We start from the raw sequence: 26,357 nt of genomic DNA on the forward strand, positions 1-26,357 counted from the left end.
CTGTAGAGATTAAATATATTTAATGTTTTTGAACTTTAGCAATCATTTAAACAAAATAACAAAATTCTTATTAAGATAGGTTGAAACCGAAAATGAAAGGAAAATTTGCACAAAAACATAATTACAAAATGTTTTAATTTGCTCTGGTTTATATGAATTGTTTCATTAAACGTACGATACCAAACTTAGGTAAATAAAAAACACAATTTGGATTACAAAGTTCACAAATAACAAGCACATACTAGACTTGTAAGAATCAAAACAAAATTACTAATTAAATAATCTGATAAGAATGAAAAAAAAGACTTCAGTTTTACAAATAAAAACAAACAATATAATAAATATGAAAACAAAACAAAAAAATTAATAATAAATAAATAAATTGTACTAACAAAAAATAAACAAAACAAAACGATCGTTCAAATGATAATAAATTGTAAAAAATTTGCTGCGAATAGAAAGACAAGCACACGAACAACAATTAAAAAAAAAAAGAAAAACTTCAAAGATTAAATTCAAAACAAAAATACACTTATAAATGGCAACGACTCTTTCGATCAAGCAACAGAAACAAGTCAACTGTAACGTGAATTAGAACGTAGTGTTAACAGCAGCTATCAAAGAAAAGTAACAATTTAATTTCAAATAATTTACTTCGTGTCCTTAAATACCCAACTTCTCAAAAACTCTACAAAATGCCAGCCAGCAATGTGAACGCTTTAGTGGGAGCCACCACCCGTTATATAGCAGGACGTCATGCCATGCAAACTTCTTATTGGCGCGCCGCTCCTGGATCCAGTGGCAAAATGGTTAAATACAATAAAACCTGTGAGTTTGATCGTTCACAACAAATGCCCTCCGAGATGAAAAATCAACGTTACAATCAAACTTTCCACAAGACAAAACCTGAAGTTTGAGCAAATATCTGTGACAAAGGATCTAAAGAATTCAAAGAATTCCAATCTATCTAATTTAAGTTAAAATTTCCAGTAATAATTTGTGTGATACATATTTATTTTTTTTATTTTCAAAATAACTTTAATGATGTGTGAGTGTGTGGATGTGTGTGGTAATTTGATGAAAAAGAAAACTTTAAAAAAGTTCCTAAAATTTTAAAAAAATACATCTGTAAAGGAGTCTAGTAAAATTCATGTTTAAATATGTGACACAATCCAGAGGCACCTCTAGCTCGTTACTCTATGTGAAAAGTTCATTCATGGACTTTGGCCTACATTCCAAGCGCATTGAACATTATTGAATCACGCCTTTGGTACATGAATTTTACGTCAGCATCTTAAATGAACAAATTATTTTTTTTTATATTGTATTTATATACAAACAATTGTACTAAATAGATGATAAGAATATTTATAATTATAAATTAAAAAAAAAAACATTATTGAAAAAAAGCTATAGTTTTATTTGAAATCGCGGGGACCGATTGGCCTCAACATCAAATCAAAGTAGGCCAATTGAACCACCCATGGTTTGTGGTACATACCAGTAAGTATGAACTTTTTTTTATGGCAGCCTCTTAAATAAAAAATTGATTTTGGTTTAAAAATATAAAAGTGATCACCAACGATCGTTCTTTTTCCATTTAGACCACTATTTACCGACTTATAGCCACTTTTAGTTTTATTGAATTTTCATAAAAATTCGATTTTGGCTTAAAAATATGGTGATCACAGATGATCGTTCTTTTTCCATTTGGACCACTATTTACCGACTTATAGCCACTTTTATGTTTTATTGAATTTTCATAAAAAATCGATTTTGGCTTGAAAATATGGTGATCACAGATGATAGTACTTTTTCCATTTGGACCACTATTTACCGATTTATAGCCACTTTTGTGTTTTATTGAATTTTCATACAAAAAATCGATTATGGCTTGAAAATATGTTGATCACAGATGATCGTCCTCTTTCCATTTGGACCACTATTTACCGAATTATAGCCACTTTTAGTTTTGTTGAATTTTCATACAAAAAATCCATTTGGCTTGAAAATATGATGATCACAGATGATAGTACTTTTTCCATTTGGACCACTATTTACCGATTTATAGACACTTTTATGTTTTATTGAATTTTCATACAAAAAATCGATTTTAGCTTGAAAATATGGTGATCACAGATGATGTCCTTTTTCCTTTTGGACCACTATTTACCGACTTATAGCCAGTTTTATGTTTTATTGAATTTTCATACAAAAAATCGATTTTGGCTTGAAAATATGGTGATCACAGATGATAGTCCTTTTTCCATTTGGACCACTATTTACAGACTTATAGCCACTTTTATGTTTTATTGAATTTTCATACAAAAATCGATTTTTACTTGAAAATATAAGTGATCACAGATGATTGTCCTTTTTCCATTTGGGCCACTATTTACCGACTTATAGCCACTTTAATGTTTTATTGAATTTTCATAATAAAAAACGATTTTGGCTTGAAAATATAGATGATAGTCTTTTTTCCATTTGGACCACTATTTACCGACTTATAGCCACTTTTATGTTTTATTGAATTTTCATACAAAAAATCGAGTTTTTTTTGAAAATATAAGTGATCACAGACGATCGTCCTTTACCGACTTATAGCCACTTTTAAGTTTTATTAAATTTTCATCCAAAAATTCGATTTTGGCTTGAAAATATGTTGATCACAGATGATAGTCCTTTTTCAATTTGGACCACTATTTACCGACTTATAGCCACTTTTATGTTTTATTGAATTTTCATACAAAAAATCGATTTTGGCTTGAAAATATGGTGATCACAGATGATAGACCTTTTTCCATTTGGACCACTATTTACCGACTTATAGCCACTTTTATGTTTTATTGAATTTTCATACAAAAAATCGATTTTTTTTGAAAATATAAGTGATCACAGATGATTGTCCTTTTTCCATTTGGACCACTATTTACCGACTTATAGCCACTTTTATGTTTTATTGAATTTTCATACAAAAAATCGATTTTGGCTTGAAAATATGGTGATCACAGATGATAGACCTTTTTCCATTTGGACCACTATTTACCAACTTATAGCCACTTTTATGTTTTATTGAATTTTCATACAAAAAATCGATTTTGGCTTGAAAATATGGTGATCACAAATGATAGTCCTTTTTCCATTTGGACCACTATTTACCGATTTATAGCCACTTTTATGTTTTATTGAATTTTCATACAAAAAATCGATTTTGGCTTCAAAATATGGTGATCACAGATGATAGTTCTTTTTCCATTTAGACCACTATTTACCGACTTATAGCAACACTTTTATGTTTTATTGAATTTTCATACAAAAAATCGATTTTGACTTGAAAATATAAGTGATCACAGATGATTGTCCTTTTTCCATTTGGACCAGTATTTACCGACTTATAGCCACTTTTATGTTTTATTGAATTTTCATACAAAACATCGATTTTGACTTGAAAATATAAGTGATCACAGATGATAGTCCTTTTTCCATTTGGTCCACTATTTAGAGACTTATAGCCACTTTTATGTTTTATTGAATTTTCATATAAAAAATAGATTTTGGCTTGAAAATATGGTGATCACAGATGATAGTCCTTTTTCCATTTGGACCTATTTACAGATTTATAGCCACTTTTAAGTTTTATTAAATTTTCATCCAAAAATTCGATTTTGGATTGAAAATATGGTGATCACAGATGATAGTCCTTTTTCCATTTGGACCCCTATTTACCGACCTATAGCCACTTTTATGTTTTATTGAATTTTCATACAAAAATCGATTTTGCCTTGAAAATATAAGTGATCACAGATGATCGTCCTTTTTCAACTTGGACCACTATTTACCGACTTATAGCCACTTTTATGTTTTATTGAATTTTCATACAAAAAAACTATTTTGCCTTGAAAATATAAGTGATCACAGATGATTGTCCTTTTTCCATTTGGACCACTATTTACCGACTTATAGCCACTTTTATGTTTTAATGAATTTTCATACAAAAAATCGATTATGGTTTGAAAATATGGTGATCAGAGATGATCGTCCTCTTTCCATTTGGACCACTATTTACCGACTTATAGCGACTTTTATGTTTTATTGAATTTTCATACAAAAAAACGATTTTGGCTTGAAAATATGGTGATCACAGATGATAGTCCTTTTTCCATTTGGTCCACTATTTACCGACTTATAACCACTTTTATGTTTTATTGAATTTTCATATAAAAAATAGATTTTGGCTTGAAAATATGCTGATCACAGATGATAGTGCTTTTTCCATTTGGACCACTATTTACCGACTTATAGCCACTTTTATGTTTTGTTGAATTTTCATACAAGAAATGAATTTTAGCTTGAAAATATGGTGATCATAGATGATAGTGCTTTTTCCATTTGGACCACTTTTTACCGATTTATAGCCACTTTTATGTTTATTGAATTTTTATACAAAAAATGGAATTTGGCTTGAAAATACAGGTGATCACAGATGATAGTACTTTTTCCATTTGGACCATTATTTACCGACTTATAGCCACTTTTATGTTTTATTGAATTTTCATACAAAAATCGATTTTGCCTATGAAAATATAAGTGATCACAGATGATAGTCCTTTTTCCATTTGGACCCCTATTTACCGACTTATAGCCACTTTTATGTTTTATTGAATTTTCATACAAAAAAAACTATTTTGCCTTGAAAATATAAGTGATCACAGATGATTGTCCTTTTTCCATTTGGACCACTATTTACCGACTTATAGCCACTTTTATATTTTATTGAATATTCATACAAAAAATCGATTTTAGCTTGATAATATAAGTGATCACAGACGATCGTCCTTTACCGACTTATAATTTTTAAATTAGATTAAAAATGATATTAGCTTACTTTCTGCATTTTCTATTGTAATTTCCAAATAAATAAAAAGTGTTTGTTTCATTTTATATTTTTTATTATTTTTTTTTTATTTATTTTATGTTTTTTTTTATTTTTTATTTTTTACGTTCATATTTATTACATATACATACATATATAAGTAGAGTTTGTTTAGTTTATATAATATATTTATGTATATATTTTGTTGTTTGTATTTTATTTAGTATTTTTTATATATATATATAATAATAATCTTAATATTTTTTAAATATATCGGTGATTTTTTTTATATTTTATTTTAATATTAAATTATTTATATAATTTTTTTTTGGATTCATCATATTGATGATAATTTCTAATGTTATTTTTTTTTATTTGGTATTGCTAGAATATTTTTCTTTATATTTATGTTTTTTTACTTAAAATTACAGCCTTTATAATTACTTAATATTTTAATAATTATTTTTATTAATTTTTTTTTGAATTTTTTATTTCATTTTTTTATTTGACTAATTGTTTTACTATATGTTTTTTATTTTATTTCATTTTTATATTCATTGTACTACATATCTTTGCATTTCGTTTACAAAAAAAGAGAGTTTTTTTTTTAAATTTTATTTTCTTAATTGTAATGTAGATGATCTGCTTGTAATTATTTTTCACAAAGAGGACTTGCCTTTATTTTTATTTATTTTATTTAATATTTTTATGTTGTTTGCTTTTTGTTATTTTTAAATTTATGTTTTACTAATTGTATAATTTATTTTTTCTTTTTAATTTAAATTAAGGGCTTTAGTTTTACTTTATTTTCTTTTATGTTTAATTTTTTTTGTGGCGGCAGACTGTTTTAATTTACTATTTATTTAAATATATTCAATTCTTTTGCCTTCAATTTCCTTTATTTTTATTTATTTTACCTCGTTTTTAGATCTTTAATGAAATACATTTTGAGCAGAGTCAGTTTTTTTAAGGCCAGGGAATGAGCACCGAATTAATAGTGTAATAAGGATGGAACTAGGAAATATGGTAAGGAGAATAAAAGGAGTAAATTCTGTGGATATTCGATTGGAAGATTTGAAGGGAGTTTATTTCAAATGCAAAATTTATATTAACGAATTTTCTCAGGTACGCGATCCACTAACCCATGGATTACAAATACATGATTTCTTGTAGCGGAATGTGTAGTATGTAAAAATGTGGCCCTATTCATTTGTAGTAACCTCTCCCCCCTCTGAATGTGGTGGATAAGCTCTGAAATAGAGGAGTAAATATCAGGGAGATCAAATGGAGTGTATCAAAAAACCAAGGCACTTAAATGCTTCTTTCAACACTCGAAAAATTCTCCGAAAGGATTGGCTTAAAATGAATGAATACAATTGATAAATGTTGCTATTATTAAAAAAATAATGGATCGAATTAGAAGCTCGACATGAAAGAACATTTAGAAAAGAATTAGAGAGAAATGAAGAAAGATAGAAAGTTTTTAGTTTATTAGAAATAAGAGAACATTTTTAGCAAAACTATTAGAGAAGATATTTGCTAAAACAAGGCAAAAAACAAATTTTTTTAAATTTAAACTAAAACATCTTTAATGTATAAAAGAGAACTTAGAGAAATTAACAAAATGTTCTCTACTTTGCTATTTGCTCTACTCAGGCGCGGATCCAGAGGGGGTGAAATAGGAAATTTCCCCCCCCAAAACCGAAAAGTTTTCATATAAAACAAGTAAGAGAGCTATATTCGGCTGTGCCGAATCTTATATACCCTTCACCAAATTATACTTTAACATAAATTTGTTTAAATATTTTTAAATAGTTTTTTTAGTTTTTAAATTTTTTTTTTTTTGAAAAAATTTTTTGATGAAAAAAAAATTCGGGTTAAAAAATATTTTTCCCGATTTTGACCCATTGTAGGTCCAACTTACTATAGCCTTATCTACATCGTTGCAATGGACTTTGAAATATCTATCATTAGATATCCATATTGTCTATATTAATGACTTAGTAATCCAGATATAGATCAAAAATCGAGGTTGTCCCGGTTTTTTGCTCATATCTCCGTTATTTATGGACCGATTTTGCTGATTTTAAATAGCAAACTTCTCGAAAGCATGTCTGACAGAATTATTGAAGATTTGGATCCCGAAGACATCTGGGGTCTTCAGAAAATTGATTTCAACAGACAGACGGACAGACAGACGGACATGGCTTAATCGACTCCGCTATCTATAAGGATCCAGAAAAATGTAGAACAAAATTTAATTTTTTCCCTCCCAAATGGTTGACCTGGATCCGCGCCTGGCTCTACAACAATGTAAAATCCATTGAAATTTGAACTTCTAATAGGGATAACAATAAAACTAGCTGTCATACTAATGAAGTGTGTTTGACTTTTCTTCAGTGTACTTTGGCAAATTACCATAGACAGCAAATAGTGGAAATTTACATACAAAATTTGGTGAGTGGGCTGATAATCAAATGGAACTTGAACCAGATATTTATCTTGAAATCTCTTCAGTAATGAGGCTCTTTTCTGGCATAACAGTTATGTAAAAAAGCAGAATTGTTGTTTTTGGAGAGAGCACAATCCTCATGAGACTCCATACATCCCGAAAAAAATCACTGTTTAGTGCGGTTTACATGTCGAACGCGACATCGTGGAAATTTACTTCCAAAATTCGGTTAATTAACTTCCAAAATTCGGTTAATTAACTTCCAAAATTCGGAGAATCAAATGGAAGTTGAACCAAATCGTCTTCAGCGATGAGGTGGTTCATTTCTGGCATAACGGGTATGTAAACAAGCTGAATTGTCGTTTTCGGAGAGAGCACAATCCTCATGAGACTCCTCTACATCCCAAAATAATCACTGTTTGGTAAATCCGAAACCGTTGCCAACATTACCGTGTATGGCAAATGATTTGTGATTTATTGTGTTTTCATTTCTCTTCCGAACTCTCTCCGTTTTAAATTCTGAAGTCTTTTTCGACTGTCTTTTTAAAAAATGTTAAGAGGAAATTGGAGCAACTTTAAAAACATGAGCCCAAAAACTGCTCTGTATTAATTTTATAAATGATTCCTTTGTTTTTGTTGCAAAATTTTTGTTAATTTTTTGGTTTATTTCAAAATTGATTAGAAACTTGAATATTTTTATTTCTGTTTTAATTAATGTTTATTTATGCACCAATTTATTTTATATTATTTTAAATATATATTGTTTTAATAATGATATTTATTTATTTATTAAATTTTCAATGTTTATCTCAAAAGAGAAAAAAATATATATTTTATTTAAAGATTTTTCATTATTAATTATTATTTATTTATTGTTTTTGTATAATATTTCTTTATTTACTGGTAATTTATTGAATTTTTGATTTTATATTTAAATATTTCTTTATTATTTTTTGTTATTATTAATTTTATGACAAAAAAAAAATGTATTTAATTATGTTTGTCTCATATTAAATAATTTCGTAGTTTTAGAACACAGTAGAGATCAGCATTTATTTCTCTTAAATTTGCCTTCACTTGTTATTTACTTCTTTTTTTTCTTATGTTATGACCAATTCTTATTCATATGCAATAATTACTTTAAGTTTATTTATTTATGTCAAAAGTTTTCAAAATTTTAAAAAATATTTTTTGTTATTTATTTAAGAATTTAAATTTGAAATTTTTTTTTTTATAAAAAATGTCTTGTTAATAAATTTTGTTGTCTTTCAGAGTAGTTATTTATTTAATTTTAGCTAAAAAAATTGTCAAGTATATTTATAATTAAATAATAATTTACATACATATTTAATAAATACAATAACTAAATTTAATTTTACTTTTAAAATTATGCTAAATTAAATTATAGGCTAGATAGAACTTAAAAATTTTGATTATTTTTGTTGTCTACTAAACTAAATTATGTCTAAGCTAATTTGTTAAGTTTAGAAATTTTGTTAGGTTAGAAAGTTTCATTTTCATCTAGAGTTAAATTATATATGTAAGTTTTGGTATATTTATGTATGTAAGTATTTTGTATTTGTTTTAATTGGAAGATTTAGATTTTCAAGTTTTTCTACTCATAAAATATTACGTTGTCTTGTATAGTTTAAATATATTGTTTTAACAAGCTACTGATTGATATTGTATTGATTTTAGCTAAGATTTCTACCAATTAAAAAGGTTATTTAGGATAAGATATATTTTGTTTTGTTTGTTAAGAGAGAAAGTTAGGAAGAGAATGTTGGAGAGATAGACTAGGAATTTCCAAATATACTATTACATAGATAAATTGTTATAAATATTAAGTTGTTTGTTTTAGAGCATAATAATTGTATGTAAAAATATCCAGCATTATTAAAGGGAATCTTTAAAATGTTAAAAATTGTATTATTTTTCATTTACTACTAAATTCTTTTAAGGTTTTTATTCTATCTATGTAGAATTTTTCATAAAACCCACTAAGAATACAAATTCGTTTTGGACATCATAGTGATCTTACATACCAACAGAGTTATATATCTTAGTGCTGATTCACACACGTCAAGTTCACATGAGCAAGTCTTGAGTTTATAGGAGAGAGAGGAAGAAAAACAGGAAAATCTTTTCAATCTCCTCTCGCTCTCTCATCAACAAACTCAAGACTTGCGCAAGTAAACTTGACGTGTGTGAACCAGCACTTTGAATCATTTTGTAAATAAGCATGTCCTTTATACTGGGTGTCATGAAACGGACAAAGAAGTAAGCAGTGACACTTTACTTTTGAGGAACTAGTTCTCTTTATGAGGAAGATAAAAGATTCATTGGTTTTGTACAACACTGAAATCAACACCATCAAATATCTTGTAAGCATTCTGGACAGAAAGTTGAGCGACATTAAGTTTTGAAGGAAAGTGTTGGGGGCTGGAAGCCTACTCTAGATAGAACTATGATGGGAAATTCTGTACCTTTGTACTAGTTCCAGAACTTTTTGTTATTCATAAATATCATCAAATATCTGTTAATCATTCTGGCAGAAAGTTGAGCTTCAGACTCATATTCTTATCCAATCGCTAAACGCTGGATACAAACGATTTGAGACTGTGTTTAATATTCCAAATCGTTTTTAATTCTCACAATTCTAAAAATTGCCATGGATTTGGTGTTCATCTCATTTGTTGATAAGAAAGCATAGAAATAATTCAGTTTAATAATGTACTACTATAATTCTATAACTTCTCCATTTGTCATAATGGGAATGCTACAGAAAGGTACCAAGAAAAGTCTCTTTATGTGTTAGCACATCTTAGGATAAGCTGAATAACCTCCAACAGCTATAGCTAGTGGATTTGGTATGAATGAATTCATCGATTCGTATTAGTTTATATCTACAATAGAGTGAGAACTCTAGCGAATTTGATATGTTGTGGATGGAGGCAGATCAAAGCGCCTCTTAGCAAGGACCGATAATCTCTTTATGACTTTTAGGAAGATGGCTTCGAATAATGATGATTATGGGATCCCGAGATATTAATCTTTGTAGTTCAAGAAAATTCCCAGGCAATTAAGAAATATTAGATCTGGCTGTCATGGAATTCTATTTATAAAAATATTAAAAATATCGAGTTCTCTTTTTATGTGAAACCGTGTTTCTTGGAGTAAAAAAGTAAGATTTTTAAACGAGTTTATGGACTGATTTTTTTTTTTGGCATTTTTTAATAGATTTTATGGAAATTACCTTAACTTTCATGGTAAAGCTTATAAAGCTTAACTATCATTTGTCTATAAAACAGATGATTGAGAAGTTTATCATAGCAAGAAGTTTAACTTCCCGGATCGAATGATATTGCTAGACTTGACTCTGCCTTACGGGTTCCACTGGATTTGGAATGTGTTGATATCCCAACTTCTAAATAGCTCACCAGGAATGATTGATGTCTCATTACTTTCAATGACCAGTAGGTAATTCTCTTGTGTCTATCATAACTGAACACAGTATAATTGATCGATAAGCGAACTTACTTTGTGTTGACTGCAATGATTTCTAACAGAGTTGCGGAGATGAGAATGGAGAGGAGGCCTTTGAAAAATTAGTTTGCCATTGTTTCGTGTTAGAGAGTGTCTGACTTCACGATCATTATGGTATTACAATAGATCAATTGTTCAAAGTTGTTATCAAAATCTTTATCAGGGTAGCACAGTTACTGTGAGTGATGAGCAATAAAAAATTGGAATTGGATCTACGGTTGAAAATCAACTTTAGCTGGAACACTAGTTCGAAGTGCGTGTTACCTAAACTTTTACTAAAACAGTTAAATTTACACTAGTTGTAGGAGGGAATTTTTAATTATAAATTGACTAAAGTCACATTTTGTAATAATGGGACCAATATTTAAAGATAATAATGTTACAAAATACTTATCAACAATGTTGATAACATGCTGTTATTAACATTGTTTATAAGTATGACAACATTAACTGTTAAATCTGCTAACATTAAAGCTGTTAAAATCTGTACGTGATCATTGTAAAAATACAACATTCTAGTTTTGTCCGTTAGATAATTCATGAAACTAGTAGAAGATGGCACTGTAACTAGTAACAATGAGTTGCAGAGGAGTGAGTGTATCGTAGGCGCTATTAGAGTTAACATCATCTGTATTTCCAGTGTATTCTTTTAAATTATAATGTAATGTTGTGTAAATTGAAATAAATAAAGAGTTGTTACAATTTTTAAACTACTCGTCGCTTTTATTTGCAATTAAGAGAAAACGGTTTATTTAAAGAAAATAAACCACCGTTTTTAAAAGGTAAAAACGTTACAATATTTTAAAATTACATATTTCTAAATTTACTGAATATTTTTACATAATTATATTTAACGGGCATAAAATAGCCATGCAAATAATGAAGAAATTTTATTTATTAAGAATATTACGAAAATATATAGAAATGTATATTATTTAGGGCTTAAAATGTAAGATAAATGGAATAAAAATGCAACCCTAACAAGGCAGTGTTGCAATTTCACTAAAAAAAACAATAGAGGATCGTTCAATCTCATACAATACTTTAGCTTTAACTGTCAGCTACTCAATGGTAAAAAGTGTACCCTATAATAGAGTTTCCTTTCTTACCCAAATGGGCGCTTTATACATAAATCCATGAATTTAGTAAAATCTGAAAATCCATGAATTTAGTAAAAGCAAAAAAGCCCTAATAAAATATGCAAATAACTATATATTTAGTATTTATACGTACAATAAAAGCCTCGCAAATTAAATTAAATAAATTAACTTAAACTTTATTAATACATTTATTATTATAAATAATAATAACTAGAATAAACTATTTGTTTAAGGTACTTTCATATTTTGTTAATTTAGAATTAATTTTAATTAATTAATGCCTCTTAATCTTGCCTAAAATGTATGCTGTTTCTTGTAATACAAAAAAGTTATAACAATTTCTCAAAAATCAATGCTTTTCAACTACATGATCTCAAAAATTCAATAAAATGTATTTATTCAAAAAAATAAATAAAAAAATAATTGAAAAATATTGTTTGTAAATCATTTTTAAGTGTATAAAAATCAATTCTTATTGATAAAATTCAGTATTTTTCTCATTTAAGTGTGTATACAATTCAACAAACAAGACTTTTTTTTAAATATGTTTATAAAATTTATATATTTTTGTATTTAAAGATTTTTTTTGGGGGGTTTTTACTAAAAATACTCAACAATTTTTTTTTAAATCTTTTTTTTTTATATATATTTAATTGGTTGAAACCATTCAATATGTAGTGTTTTTTATCCAATTGGGTTTTGTTCTTTATCTCAGTGAGTGTTATTATTAATCGATTTTGTTTTTTTTTATTAATAATTCTTTTGGTTTGTTTCAGCATATTTTGATCTCATTTTCACAAAAAAAAAATTCTTATATTTTCTTCAAGGAAATTTGTTCTTTTACAAAATATTTTATTTTATTTGTTTTTTTTTTTCCTTTTTTTCGGTTGTAGTTTTAACAAATTCGGTGGCTTAATGTTTAAATATCAAGGGGGATTTTCAATCCAGTATTTAAACATTATTAACATTGTTCAAGGCATTTTAAAACCAACGAAAGTAGCTGTTGGATTTTATTAAACAGTAACAAAAAATAATAATAATTTTATAAATAAAGGAGACTTTAATTGCACGGGCAATATTTAGAATGTTGATTTATTTAAGCAATACTATTTTGATTATTAAGGTAAATGAAGATAAATTAAATTGGTTTTTTTAATTGTAAGTTTTTTAATTAAAAATTAAAATATATTTTATAGCGTCTTTCAAAAATATTTTACGATTGTTGGAACCAGATATAATGTTTATGGATATGACCCACATTTTTTTAACAATTCACATTTATCCTAAACATTAAAGAGTGTATTAATCTGACTTTTTGAATTTCCCGGCTCTTAAATGAAAGTGGCGAAACTGATCAACAGGCATCTGTCAAAAATTTTAACAAGCGGTGTCATTTAGTTTGCATTTGACAGCCATTTTTAGCAGACTATCTCGTGACTTGAGAAGAAATTGGAAAAAAGTGAATTCTGCTCATTAAGCATTAATTTTTGCGGAAAAAAAACTATCACTCAAATAAAGGCTAAGATTGATAAATACTATGGGAACTCTGCACCATCAATTTCAATGGTAAAAAAGTGGTTTACTGAATTTTGTTTTGTGGCTGTACAAACACGAAGGATGCCGAAAGTTCTGGACGAACAGTTGGGGTTTCTACACCCGAAACAATTGGCCGATCGGTGATTGAAAGTACGAGAGATTGTGGAAGCCATTCGCATCTCATGTGGCTTAGTGGTTTCAATTTTGAATGATCTCACTTGTGTATGAGAAAGCTTTTCGAAAGATGGCTGCCACATTTGCTCACAATCGCCCCTATTTTCCCTATTCTCCGGCTTTAGCCCCTAGTGACTACTTCTTGTTTCCAAACCTGAAGAAATGCCTGAGCGGAAAAAGATTTGAATCCAACGATCAAATCATCTCACAAAAACTACCTATTATGTTGAACTCGACAAATCTCATATTTTGAAAGATGAAAATTGGAGAGTAATATTCTTTAATTTTTGGTCAACATATAATGAGCTCACTTTCATCTGAACGCATCAAACTGTTTTTATTGCAATATACGCCGAACTGGGGGCTTCAGACTTCATTCATCAAAGTTGTCGTAGAACGATTTAAATTGTATTTCATCAAAATGCATGAAATTTAATTTTCAAATAACTTTAATAACTTTAAATGAGCTATGACTCATAATAACCGAGATATAAGGAAAAACAATTTGTGACCTTTGACCTCCAATATTTCATAATGAAAATGTAATTCATTGTGACTTTTAGGACTTATTTAGAATATCAAGACGAATGTTATATGGATCGCTAGCAATTTATGAGGACCAATTGTGATTACCTTAAATTCACGGATAATTTATGTGGACTATAATTAAAGCGACTTTGTAAATTCTATGGTTCCCGTGGAAACCATCCAGTATATCGGACAAATATGACTAAATTCGTCAGTGACACATCTTTGAGACAGTACAGATCTTGAAAGAGGCTCATACCAAGATGTCTTAGTCTGCCGATTCATCATTCTCTTCGATCTTGTAACCATCCGGTACATCTGTCAAATTGTACTAGATCTTTGAAACAGTCCAGATTGTGAAAGAAGTTCATGGCAAGACATCTGCACTTCTAACAGTCTACAGTCTTCTAAAGTCAGACAATCCAATAGAAGATGTTGTACCTATTCCTCTCCTTCTTCGGTCTGACAACTTCTTCAACAATTATAACCATTATACCATCTGACATAGCACACAGTGCCCAGTAAGTAAATATAACTATAAGAAGTCTGATGAAATTTCAACCAAGAGCCAAGACAGTCATGGTACTTTTTAATCCCAGAGAGCCACAGCAAGCTCATCAGAGATTCCCGATTCAGTGCAAGTTTCCGTCTTCGTACCATCAGTACATACTGAGATAGCCTCATACCGGATGAAAGAGATTGTGCCTCAGGCATCATCTGTCGGTATTATGTTCCTAAAGCACCATTCCCACATGTTTGGATACTCAACTGTTTGTAGGATGCCTTCTGTCTATCCGTTTCCGTCTTTATACAATCAGTACATATTGAGATCTCCTCATCCCGGATGAAAGAGTTTGTGACTCAGTCATCATCTGTCGGTATTTTGATCTTAAAAGCTCCATTCCCACATGTTTAGATACGCTACTTTTTGTAGGATGACTTCTGCCCCCTGTCTCCTAGAATAGTTGTGTCGACTTAGCCGACAGGCATTTGACGGAGATATCAAGAGGAACTCATGGAAGTAATAATAGCAAAATAGTCTACTCTGTCTGCATCTGTATGTAAAGAGTGGAGAGGATTGGCTTAGTGTCTCCAGACAAGAGCATTGCATAGTTTACTATATAAGTTGAGACACCATATTTTCCAAAAAGGTTTTCTTATAAGTAGACAAGAAACATAATGCCTTTCATATTCGACTGTCAGCATTACTTTTCCACGAGAGAGATACCATCCAACCGTGGGTGTCCAAACTCCAGGATCTTATATATTCTGGAAAAGAAACACTTCGGTTTTCGTTGACCCAGAATAGTGTTCCATGAGAAGATTTCATGAGATCACATATCACTTTTCGTTTAAAAGAGAGGCTTAAGTCTCCGTAGCGTTGTTCACGATCCAAATAGTTGAAGTTGAATTTATATATTTTGGGCCACGTAGTTGCTCTTTGTAGTGCAGAGAGACGTCTGTTGGTTATTTTTTACATTCCAGGTAATCCAGCAGGAAGTCAATTGAGTAATTGGCATAAACTCGTTTTATACAAATTGTGTTGATATAATTCTCATACAGTTTATTTTATTTTTGCTTAAGTATACTGACATCCCATGTAACCTAGCGTGAAGTCAATTGTCTTTTTAGTGTTTTTAAGTAACATAGAGTGTAGTCTTTTTAAAAATAAGTTATTTTACCAACCAGAAGTAATCTATTGGAGAGTTGTAGAAGGATGGTTTGCTTACCAGCAATCGGTTATTAGACGGTCTATGAGATGTCTTTTAAACTGACTATTTAACTACATGTTAAAATAAGTACTTACTTAGATGTTCAAATATCCACTTTGGTAGTTAGTAAGGTAACTGAATCTATGCAATCGGTATGTGAATCCAATGCGTCTACTTTAGACCAGATATCAGACAGTCTAATTGTAATCAAAAAGAGTCCATAACCCTGAGAGTTATGGTGGCGTACCAAGGATCTAAAATAAGTCAATTTAACCCCTACTAGGCCGGCCAATGCAGTTCTAGAAGTTCATACTCCGAAGAATCAATTACGGAATCAGTTCTGTGTCGGTTGCCTTGCTTCTAAAGCAGACGAAAAATAATATTTGATGGCAACAATTTTCAAAAATTTCACATGAAAAAATTATCGGATCTCTGAACGTTTTGGACTGGGAATTCTATGACAAATGAAGTAAAATGAATTTTAAATTAAAAAAAGACAAACAAATTAATAAAAAATGTTCTTCATTTACCTAAATAATCAAAATTTTATTAACTAGTCATGAAAATAAAAATATATAGAAAAATACTTAATGTAAGGGATATTTGCAATTATTTTTCAATTAAATCAAACATAAATAATTAGCATAGTTTAGGTTTCATTTTAGAATATTAATTAAAATATGTAGTAGGAATAATTTTTTTAGTAAATTTCATGTCTTGTTTTATTTAGTAAACTTTTCCAAATTCTTTTTATTGCAATTATTTGTTCTATTATTTAGTATTAGATGTATTCTGTGTTATTTAGTTTAGCTATTAATTTATTATATTTTATATCATTTCAAATGTTTTCGTTGCATTATTATTGTAGATATATTTGCTTTTGTTTTTGGTTTTTTAAATTACTTAAGGTAATTTGCTTTATAAATATTTACTTTCACTATTATTTCATTTACATGGGCTAGAAATTTTTACTAGTTTTGGTTTTAGTTTTGCTGGCTCTATTTTTAATTTAATTGGATTTTGTAAACAACATTTAGATTTTTGGTTTAAATATATATTTACTTTTTCATTTTTGTAAAATAAAAAAAATTATAATATTCATCACAATTATAGCTTATTTTTTTATATATATTTTTTAATATTTTTGTAGAGATTACAACAAATATGAAGGTAAAATTTAAATAACTAAAAGGATTTTTGGGAAATAATGTTAAATTCTCTCTGCAAAATTTAAAGAAAATATAAAACGATGTTTATTACATTTTAAATTACCCCAAGTTTCTTTCAATGCATGTTCAATCATGATTTTATTTAATTATTTTTATTTTTTTTAAATATTTATTTTAATGTAAAAATGAATTACATACATATGTAGTATAATACAATATATATGCATAACAATTATTTTCTTAGATTTTGTAGTGTATCATCGTCTTGTATATTTAAATATAATTTTATATTTTGCTTTTGTATAATAATCGCTTTTTCAATATTTTTTTTGTTCACATTTAGATTGTTTTAAAAATAAAAATATTTATTGGTTTATGTTTATAGGCCAATTACACATTGATTTTATGTATGTTTTATTTTATTTTTATATTTTGTTATAGAAGAGAGGGAGAAAAATGCACATTTATTTATTTTATGTATTTTTTTTTTAATTTAATGGAAAAATTTTATTATTTTTTATTCTTAAAAATATGTATTTGCAAGTGATTTTTGTTTGTCTTTCTAATTTATGTATTTTTTTTTAATACTTTTCTCTAATTTATATTTTTATTTTCCGTTAATTGTTTTAATTACTTTTTATCAATTTATAATTTTTATATCTTATTTTTTAATTATTATCTTTAAATTTTTTGTTTTTTATTCTAATTATTTTTTTAAGATTTTTTTTTTATTTTTTTATAATTTCTAATTTGACACAACCGTTTATGCTTGTTCTTATTTTAAGCATATTTTTTTTGTATATTAATTGTTTTTTAAATAAAAGTTTTAACAAAAAAATTTCAATTTAAAAAAATTATAAAAAAAAAATTGTTTATGTCCCAGTGAGCAGCCAATATGGCCGAGAATCTTTTAGTGAGGAGGAATCTTTTTAAAGGTTTTATATCTCAAATCATCCAAAATTGCAGCTGCCTACTACTGGGATATTAAACTATACTAATGCTTACATACTTATTAACAGTGCATTCAAAATTATTATTAAAAAAAGAATTGAAATAAAAATTTCCAAAAAAATATTTTGTTGCAGAAATTTTGAAAATTTCTTTCTATTAGAGAGTGAGCAAGAAATAAAACTTAAACCGTTCAATATAAAAATTCTCAAAAATACGTAAATTTATTCAAATATTCACTAAACATTAAAATATTGGCATATTACTCGGTATTTATAAATTTATCCACATTTTCAGGAAATCCTCCCATTAAAGATTTTATAGTTGACTTTTTGGGCGCAGTGGTACACTTACGTTTAAAATCGGACATGTCCTGGGATGCATGAAAGCAATTTTAAAAGAAAAATTAATCCCAAATGTCAATATCATGGTTTTCGAAATAAAAATGATATTTTTTCACAGACAACCCCAGTTCTAAAGGGATCATATATCACGATAAAATCATGAAAATATTTAGAATTTGACACGAATATGCTATTTGTAGTGCAAAGAGAAGTCAATTGGTTACCTTATACATGCCATGTAATGCAACATGTGTGTAGTGCACTTTATAAAGTACTTATTTTTCCCACTAGAATTAATCTATTGTAGAGTTGTCGGAGAAAGGTTTGTTAACAAGCAATCAGTTATTGGATTATCTATGATATGACTTTTTAACTAACTATTACCTGTTAAAATTACCAGTTATTTAGCCGATCAAGTAACTAGTTAGGTAGCTAGTAAGATAACCGACTCAAGGTAATCGGTATGTGAATCCAATGCATTGACTACTTTGGAACATTATACAGTCTGATTGTAATCAATGCTTAGGACATGTACGTTTAAAAAAAACTAGTTACGTAACCAAAGCCGGCTGGGTATAAATTAAAAGTTCAGAATTCACAATAAATGGCGTATTTTTTTTTTGATCGCCATTTGTGTGTTTAATAATTTTTATGCCATTTTGAAGGGTAAATATCTGTCATTCATTCTAACTTAGTTATCGAACAATATAGTGTAAACAACAAAGTTTTTTTGCTTTGAAAATGTACAATTTTATGCCAACAAAGCGTCATATGCGGGAAGTTTAGCTTTATTTCTTTAATTTTAAAAAAAAGTGACGCCGATTGCACACCAAAGATTATGGTAAATATTTTCCATTGGTTTCATCGCGTGAGAAGTGGTGATTTTGACACGAAAGACAAAGTTCGCCAAGGCCAGCCAAAAAAGTTTGAAGACCATTACGTTTGCGAGCAGCAGGATTCATCCAAAAGCCGGGAATTGGGTACCGTACGAATTGAAGCCTTAAAAGACGATTTTGCATGTCCAAAATGATGTTTGAACGCTATAAAAGAAAATCATTTTTGCACCGACTAATTACTTCCGTTAGAGATCGTATGTGAAGTCCGGCCAACCATCCGAATCGACACTAAAGCAAAATATCCATGGCGCTAAGGTAGTTTTCTGTATATGGTGGGAGCGAAAGGGTTCTATCTATTATGAGTAACAATTTCAAAGCGTTTGCGAACAATAGGATTCATTCAAAATTGGGTACCATACGAATTGGAGCCGAGAGACTTTGAAATATGATTTTGCATATCCGAAATGCTGCTTGAACGCTATAAAAGTAAATTATTTTTGAACCGATGAAAAATTGATCCATTTCGATTACCCTAAACGTAAGATATCCTATTATCAAAAGGGTCCTATCTATATGAGCCGTTGAAATCGGGCCAGACCATCACAGTGAACCTGTACCGAACGCAACTAATTCGTTGGAAACGAACATTGGCCGAAAACGTCCAAAATATGCGGCCAGACATGAAACTGTAATATTCTATCATGACACCTCTCCGAAACATGTTTAAATACCTCTTAGAAACTATTTAGAAAGAAGTGGGTCGAAAGTTTTGCCTTACCCGCCTTATAATCCTGAGATACGCTTTTCTTCAGAATAGAGTATCCGAAAATGGCTTGATTCATTCTTGGTCTCAAAAGATAAGAGGCCAGACATGAAGCCGTAATATTTCATCATGACAACATGTAAAAAACAATTTAGAATGAAGTGGTTGGGAAGTTTTGCCCCACCGCTTTATACTCCAGACCTTGCTACGACTACTATTTGTTTCGATCAAAGCAGAACGCTCTCTCTGGGATACGCTTCACTTTGGAACAGAGTATCCGAAATTGGCTTGATTTTTTCTTGGGCTCAAAAGATGAGCTGTTCCTTTGGATCGGAATCCATATGTTGCCAGAAAGATGGGAAAATGTGATAGCCAACAATGGACAATACTTTGAATAAATGAATATTGTACAAATGTTCCAAAATAAAAGCTACAAATTTTAAAAAATCCCCCATTTTTAAGTTATAGACCCAATATTTGAACAAACACAACAGTGTTATCAACATAAACTTAGAAAAGTTAAGATTTACATAACCTTTAATCCGTTTATATATTGCGTTTCAATCGGCTCAATAGTTTCGGAGTTATAATAACAAACTGAAGCAAAAAATATATTTTTTACGTGAAAATATCAAATTTTTTTGTTTTTAAAAAATCATGAAAAATCGAAGACGTCAGAAATTGTTCAAATTTATTGCTTTATCGCAAAGCCACATGTAAAAGGAACAAAATGAGATATCGATCATTAAAATCGACATGATTAACATTTATTTTATTTAAAATTCAGCTGTTTTCTTCTTGCAATAAAAAACAAAGAAGTAAAAATAAGTAAAGTCGTCCTTGACAAGAATTTTATTTGAATGAATTAGAAAATATATTTAAAAGTCCCTCAAGATGACATATTTTTTATCTTCGTATACTATATCAAGGTTATTGCAAAGTTTTATTAAGTTATGCTGTTATATCTCCAGTGAATACCCTTAATTTCGAGCATGGAAAAAAGTTTGACATTCTTTTTTTTTGTGTGTTATTTTTAACAATTTTATTTATTTTTATACATAATGACATTCAATAATGATATTATTATTATTTTCTCATGATATTTTCTCTGTGGGTTTCAGTATAATTATTTAAGGATATATGTATGTATGTATATAAAATGGAATAACAAAAATAATAAAATTTGTAATGAAATGAAATATGAGAAATTATATTAAAGAAAAAAAATCAAACAGAAAACCAAACGAGAAGAAATAAAATAACAAGAAACAATTCATCAATGATACAATATTTCTTATTCTGTTCACTAAAGTTTTTTTACATATTTTTTGTTTTTTTTTTTTGTTTGAACTGGTAATGATAATGTCTAATGACTGACTGACTGGTATTGATAGAGCTCTGGTGATGGAAGTGGAGAAATGTTTGTAGATGGTGCTGAAAGATGCTGCAAATACGACAACATTTTGAAAAATGTCAAGAAACCACGAACAAATTAATCTCATTTTTTGTTTGCTTAAAAAAGGGGAAGGGGGATGAAGCGGACAAATATTAAATGTCAGTGGATGAAGAAACTTTCTATGGAGACCCACTCAACACCAAGCAATCAACCAAACAGTCAGCCAGCCAGCTAGTATTCATGTTTTATGGCATGTAATAAAGAGAAGAGATGAATTGTTGCTTTTATTCTAACTGTAGTAGTTTGTTTCCTCTTCCTTTCTACCAATTCTTGAATATGTAAGTGAGTAAGTGAGTGTCCTTGCTCTGTGTACGATATAAATGTATGTGTATATTATAAATTATCCAAGTATGTATGTGTTGTAATTGTGGCGGAAATATATTGAACAAAATTAAATTGAATGAATTGAAATTGAATGATGGAATAGATAAAATATTGAATTACAGGATACTTATAAATAAACAAATTAAGAAAAGAAATAAGAGTTGGGTTGAGTTTACGTTTACGTTTAGATAGCAACAGCAAGAGCAGAATCATTTAACAATTAATATAATTTGAATATAAAATTTGCATTTTTTGTTTCGCAAACAAAAAAGGAGATAAGGAAATTAAATTAAAAGTTGGCAATTAAAAATGTGAGAATAATTGTGTTAAACGTATCTTAAGGTAATATTTAAATGTTGTTAAGTTATAAAAGTGTTTAAAATTAGAAAGAGTTTTTAAATTAATAATAAAAAATGAAATCTTGATTTTTTCTTAAACTGTTTGTTGAATTTTGATATTTTAGTTTAGAATTTCTGCCATTTTTTAAGGTTTCTATAAAAATCCTTTAATATTTATTAAATATCTGTAAAGAAAATAGGAAAATGTATTAAATAATAGGTTTCAGCGATGAATAGTTTTTGGTAAGTAGAAACAAGTTAAATTATGTTAATTAACAGCAAGCATTTCAAAGAGTTTTAATTATGTTTGTAAAGTGTAATTAGTCTTCATCAATTCCAATTGTATTTCAGAAAATATCCATTTGTATTTCAGAAATTTCCATTGTTGCTATTAAAATTTTCTGAAATACAATTGGAAAATTCTGAAATTCAATTGGAAATAGTGTAGTATTCTGTATACCGATGGCTTAATATAAGAAGGCCCTATTTTTGTTCTACTCAGTACTAAAATTTAACTAAATGACCATTTCAGAGCTTTATTTTTAGTTTTTTAAATATTTTACGAAAAACGCAGTATTATTTCTATAAACTCTAGATTTAGCAAAAAGTTTTCGGATTTCAACAAAACGGTAACTGGTTTACAAATTTTGGTAAGTTTTTGTACAGTTTTCTAAACTAATTTCGCCCTCTGTGTTCAAAACGTTTTCTATAAACTCAGGTCGACTAGTATAGACCGAATACCTGATAAAATTATTTCACTTAATTTTGCCATAGAATTGTTTGATTAAAACGAAGGACGACTGTTTCAGGAGCGTTGATCGAAACCTCATTGGAAGTTGAAATAATAACGACTACAAGCGAAATGTTGACAGCAAAATAACTGTAAGAAAGTCTCTCAAAATCCATATTTTTCATAGAGCGGTAGCTCAACACCTATTGCAATCAAATTGTTGAAGATACACTTTTATCATTCCCAAATAGATTTCTTCCCTAACAATAAAGGCGACACTAGCAACGGAATTGTACAGTTTTTGCCGCCATAATGTCTTAATATGCGCCCCCAACATAGACCGTGCCGCCCAGAACTTATCCTTTTGTGGGAAGGATTTTCATAACACTCTTCACTAATTTAACTGGCGACTTGCATCATCAAATGCATGGTTCGGCTTCTTCATATTTTGTTTATGTACAGCCAACAGCAAACGCCTATTTCGGATTCTTCATATTTCGTTTTTCTATTTTATCTATTGCAAAATTTTATTTCTGGGTAGTTTGGTGAATACAATATTCTTGATATATCACTACAAATATGGATAATCCGACAAGATAAAAAGTAAATGAACTGATAATCTTTATATTAAATTTAAAATTTTTCAACATCGGCTCTATGTGTTTCTCTATTGCTATATTAGAACTCCGACAAGTTATACTGCTCAAGAACGCGAAAAACTCAAGGCTATTTTTTACGAAATAATATGTCAAAATTTGTAACGAGTGTCGAGATTAATTTTCATCTGAAGAAATACATAAACTAAATGTATTATTTAGGAGCATAAAGAATGCAAGTATCATTGACGAAGATCCTTTACATCTACTCATGATCACAGCATCTTACGCCAATTCAACAACAAGAGCCAAGGATAAAATTATTTTATCAAAATAAGTGTTCTGTTCTGATCCTAATTTTCAGCAAACAAATCATCTTCAGCGATGAGACCCCTTTCTGCATTAATGGATACGTCAACAAACAAAATTGTCTAATTTGGAATGATACCAATCGACATGAGATACAAGAGCGTCGAATGCTGATAAATGATTATCAACTTCTATTGGCCTGAATTGGATGATATGCCACATTTGACATTCTGCACGAGCGATTTGAGGACATGATCATCTCACGTGGAGGTGATGTGGACTGGCCACCGAGATCGTGCGATTTCACCCCGTTAGACTTTTTCTTGTGGAGGTTTCTTAAGTCGAAGGGCTATGCGAATAAGCCACAAACCACAGCGGCACTCAAAGCCAACATAACCCATGCCATTTATGAGCCAGAGTCGTGCAAAATTTGTTTTTGCACATATATTTATTTAAATTTAAATATATGAAGCACCTAATGAAAAACCCATAATAAACCCTTAAAAAATTATAGACATCGGTTGAGTGGACAACACTTTCTTTACCTTTTATTGCATATGTTTTTTTTATGTACTACTGTCTAAACAAAGCTTTATTGTGTAAACGACAATCTGAGCGATATTGTATCTATTTTAATCGCAACATTTATTCGAAAAAGACTTTCACGATTTGTTCTGGCTGTCACTCATACATACGTCGTCGACGAATATACATTCATAGAGAAATACACATAGAGTGGAAACTAAAAAAAAACTCAATAAAAAAAATTACTCAATAGCGTAGTTTTTGCTTTCACATATCTAGTTTTTTACGTATACATTCTAACTAGTTAGGCTTTTGATAACTGAGTTAGGTATTTAGCAGGAGAGTTTCCGAACTATTTGTCTATCTATCAGGCCTGTTCTGTAATCCACGTGATTTCAAATCACATGCCGTTTTAAAATCACACGTGTGATTTGTGCCTGTTCTGTAAATCACACCGTTATTGTATTTTTCGGTGTGATTTTAAATTTTCGAAAGCACAAGAAAAAAATTCGTTTATTTTAAATGTTTTGTTTTGCAAATAATTTTGTAGAAATATTAAAGTGAAAATAAAAAAATTTCTGGAGCTTCTGTTATATCTTTAATGGAATTAAGAAGAATGGAATTATATTTTATAAAAATTTTGCAAAAACTATGGCGCAAGCTCAACCATTATGTCAAAAAGAAAACAAAACAGCAATGCTGCCACAGTACACAATTGCTTTTGGTTACCACTTGCTTCAACTTTGTTGCAGTTTTTTTCCAATTAACGCAAAAAACTTAACGCATATTGATAACTTATAATATAATCTAACAAATATTATAAATTTTATGACGAATTCTATAATTAATTTAAAGATATTGAACATATTTTAGACAAACATCCATGTATTTTCGAAAATCATAAACAGCTGACAACTGAAAACAAACCTGAAACCATAGAGAAACTAGAAAAAAACTCAAACAAAAAAATTACTCAAAATAATCACACATACGATATTGTTTTTGTTTTCACATAGTTTTTTCTACTAATACAACTGAGTTAGGTCTTTGACAGGAGAGTTTCCGCTCTATGTCTATTCTCTATGCCTGAAACCACAAAAGAAATCACAAAAGCAAATAAACTTTTTACAGCAGCAAAGGTGTCTTTAGATTTTAATTAAATTTTAAGTGTTTTTTTTAATAAAACAAGTAATTCTATAAGAAAATGAATAAAGGACCTATTTGTTTAATTTATTTAAATAATTTATTTTATTTTCACTTGGTTATTTCCGCAGAAATAGCCAAGTGATTTGAAAACATTAGTGACTTTGCTGAACGTTTTAAAATCACAAAATTATGTGCTCAGAACACCTTTTATGTGATTTCAAACCACTTTTACAAAATGTGATTTGCAGAACATACCTGTATGTATAAATTGTCGTGCACCTATCGTTGATGATCTGTATTTAAGAAGACGACTACACTAAAACTTTAAAAGTTTTACTACATTTCATTCTAAACATCACTGTTTTACTGTGTTATTTATTAAAGAATTGTAGTTTTTTTTTTAAAATTTCTAAATAAAAAAAAAATAAATTTCAAATAAAAATAATTGTGGAGGAAAAGCAAACCTATAAAAACGACCAATTTTGAAAATGAAAATAAAATTCGTGTTTATGTTTATTTTTTTATCATTATCACTAGAGTTTTTATTTTTTTTTCATATAATATAGTTTAGTTTTAATATGTTTTATATGTATGTATATTTATTATTTACTTTTTTAAATTTTCTTAAATTGTATTGTATTTTAGCTGCTTAAATTGTAGGTTTTACAAGGTAATAAATTATTTATTGTATTTTGTATGTGTGTGTATGTATGTATGTATGCGTATTTGTTTAATTTTTATTTTGTAAATGTAATATTGCTTTTAAAAAAATTATATAAAATATAAAAAGAAAAATAAAAATTAAACACTTTCGTAGTATATGGAAAATTATTGCTTGACATTGTTTTTTTGTTAAGGTAGAAAATTCTTGATTTATTACTTTTAATTTATTCATGAAAAAAATGATATATTTAAATATGAATATATCAGGAATATATGTAATTTGTTT

General features: G+C 28.6%; 1 protein-coding gene across 1 annotated transcript; it reads left to right on the top strand.

The window, feature by feature from the left end:
• The first annotated feature begins 544 nt into the window (after positions 1 to 544).
• Positions 545 to 1,409, top strand: LOC135955157 (uncharacterized). Its single transcript, XM_065505466.1, has one exon. The coding sequence runs from the start codon at positions 696 to 698 to the stop codon at positions 915 to 917; it is 222 nt and encodes a 73-aa protein (XP_065361538.1). The 5' UTR covers positions 545 to 695; the 3' UTR covers positions 918 to 1,409.
• The last annotated feature ends 24,948 nt before the right edge of the window (positions 1,410 to 26,357 follow it).

The sequence above is a fragment of the Calliphora vicina genome, chromosome 3, assembly GCF_958450345.1.
Source record: "Calliphora vicina chromosome 3, idCalVici1.1, whole genome shotgun sequence".
NCBI lineage: Eukaryota > Metazoa > Arthropoda > Insecta > Diptera > Calliphoridae > Calliphora > Calliphora vicina.

Coding starts and splice junctions, on each gene's coding strand:
- LOC135955157 (XM_065505466.1), top strand. CDS start 696: ATGCCAGCCAGCAATGTGAACGCTTTAGTGGGAGCCACCACCCGTTAT.